This window comes from Dreissena polymorpha, chromosome 11 (assembly GCF_020536995.1).
Source record: "Dreissena polymorpha isolate Duluth1 chromosome 11, UMN_Dpol_1.0, whole genome shotgun sequence".
NCBI classification, from domain to species: Eukaryota; Metazoa; Mollusca; class Bivalvia; order Myida; family Dreissenidae; genus Dreissena; species Dreissena polymorpha.
This window is the reverse complement of record NC_068365.1, coordinates 54,126,568-54,127,431: the sequence shown is the minus strand read 5'-3', so window position 1 is coordinate 54,127,431 and position 864 is coordinate 54,126,568. Positions and strand designations below refer to the sequence as shown.

The 864-nt window shown below is 38.3% G+C and overlaps 1 protein-coding gene across 1 annotated transcript; it reads right to left on the bottom strand.

Annotated features, from left to right (window-relative positions):
- Positions 1 to 588: 588 nt before the first annotated feature.
- LOC127849850 (neuropeptide-like protein 30) lies at positions 589 to 864 on the bottom strand. The gene has a single exon (XM_052382601.1). The coding sequence runs from the start codon at positions 862 to 864 to the stop codon at positions 589 to 591; it is 276 nt and encodes a 91-aa protein (XP_052238561.1).

Below are 864 nucleotides of genomic sequence, written 5' to 3'. Positions count from 1 at the left end.
AATAAATATTAGACGCATTTGGTCAATTGTTAGTCAGAAAGTAAACAAACGTTTGTTTGACGTGTATATCAAATGCCACCATAATAAAAATAAGAGTATTATTCGTCGCGAATATTCGCATCTTACTTCACTAGCGATAACTGTCATTGGCTAATTTCTACCATATAACATGTTACCTTCACGCGCAATTCAACATGTAGTCAAATCTTGACTAGTTTCATCACGTGATGAATGTCACTGCTTACAATGAATATTGGACTAAAGAAAAGAAAAAGTCAAGGAAAAATAACAGCGTGCTCTCTTTTGCGGAACAGATCTAACATAAGAATCCAAACAGCGAATCATCAAACCGCATGTACTTATAGCAAAATTGTATTGGTATCAATTACACTGCAAATCCGACATGTTATACATTAAGAATTGTGTCTGAGTGTTTAAAAATGTTGGCGTATTCTAATTGTTTTCGTGTTTTGCAAAAGCAAGTCAAACACCAAACACAATTATCATTTCAATAATGATCTCTGTGCTTATGGTTAAACAAAAATGAAGATTTCACACTTACATTTAAGCACAATTTTACCACACTTATTATTTGCCATATCCATATTTGCCCCATTTGCCTTTTCCTCCCCCTCCGAGGAGTTTGCCTAACCATCCACCATAATAGTTGTCATAACCGCCATAGTTTCCGAGGCCGCCATACTTGCCGGGGTAGCCATAGTTGCCGTCATAGCTATAGTTGCCAGGGTAGCCATAGTTTCCGCCATATCTGTCATTATCGTAGTATTGGGCGTTTGCTACCGGCGCACTCGCCAGAAGCACTGCGGCCACCACTAACGAACACATCAGCTGTTTTGTGTTCAT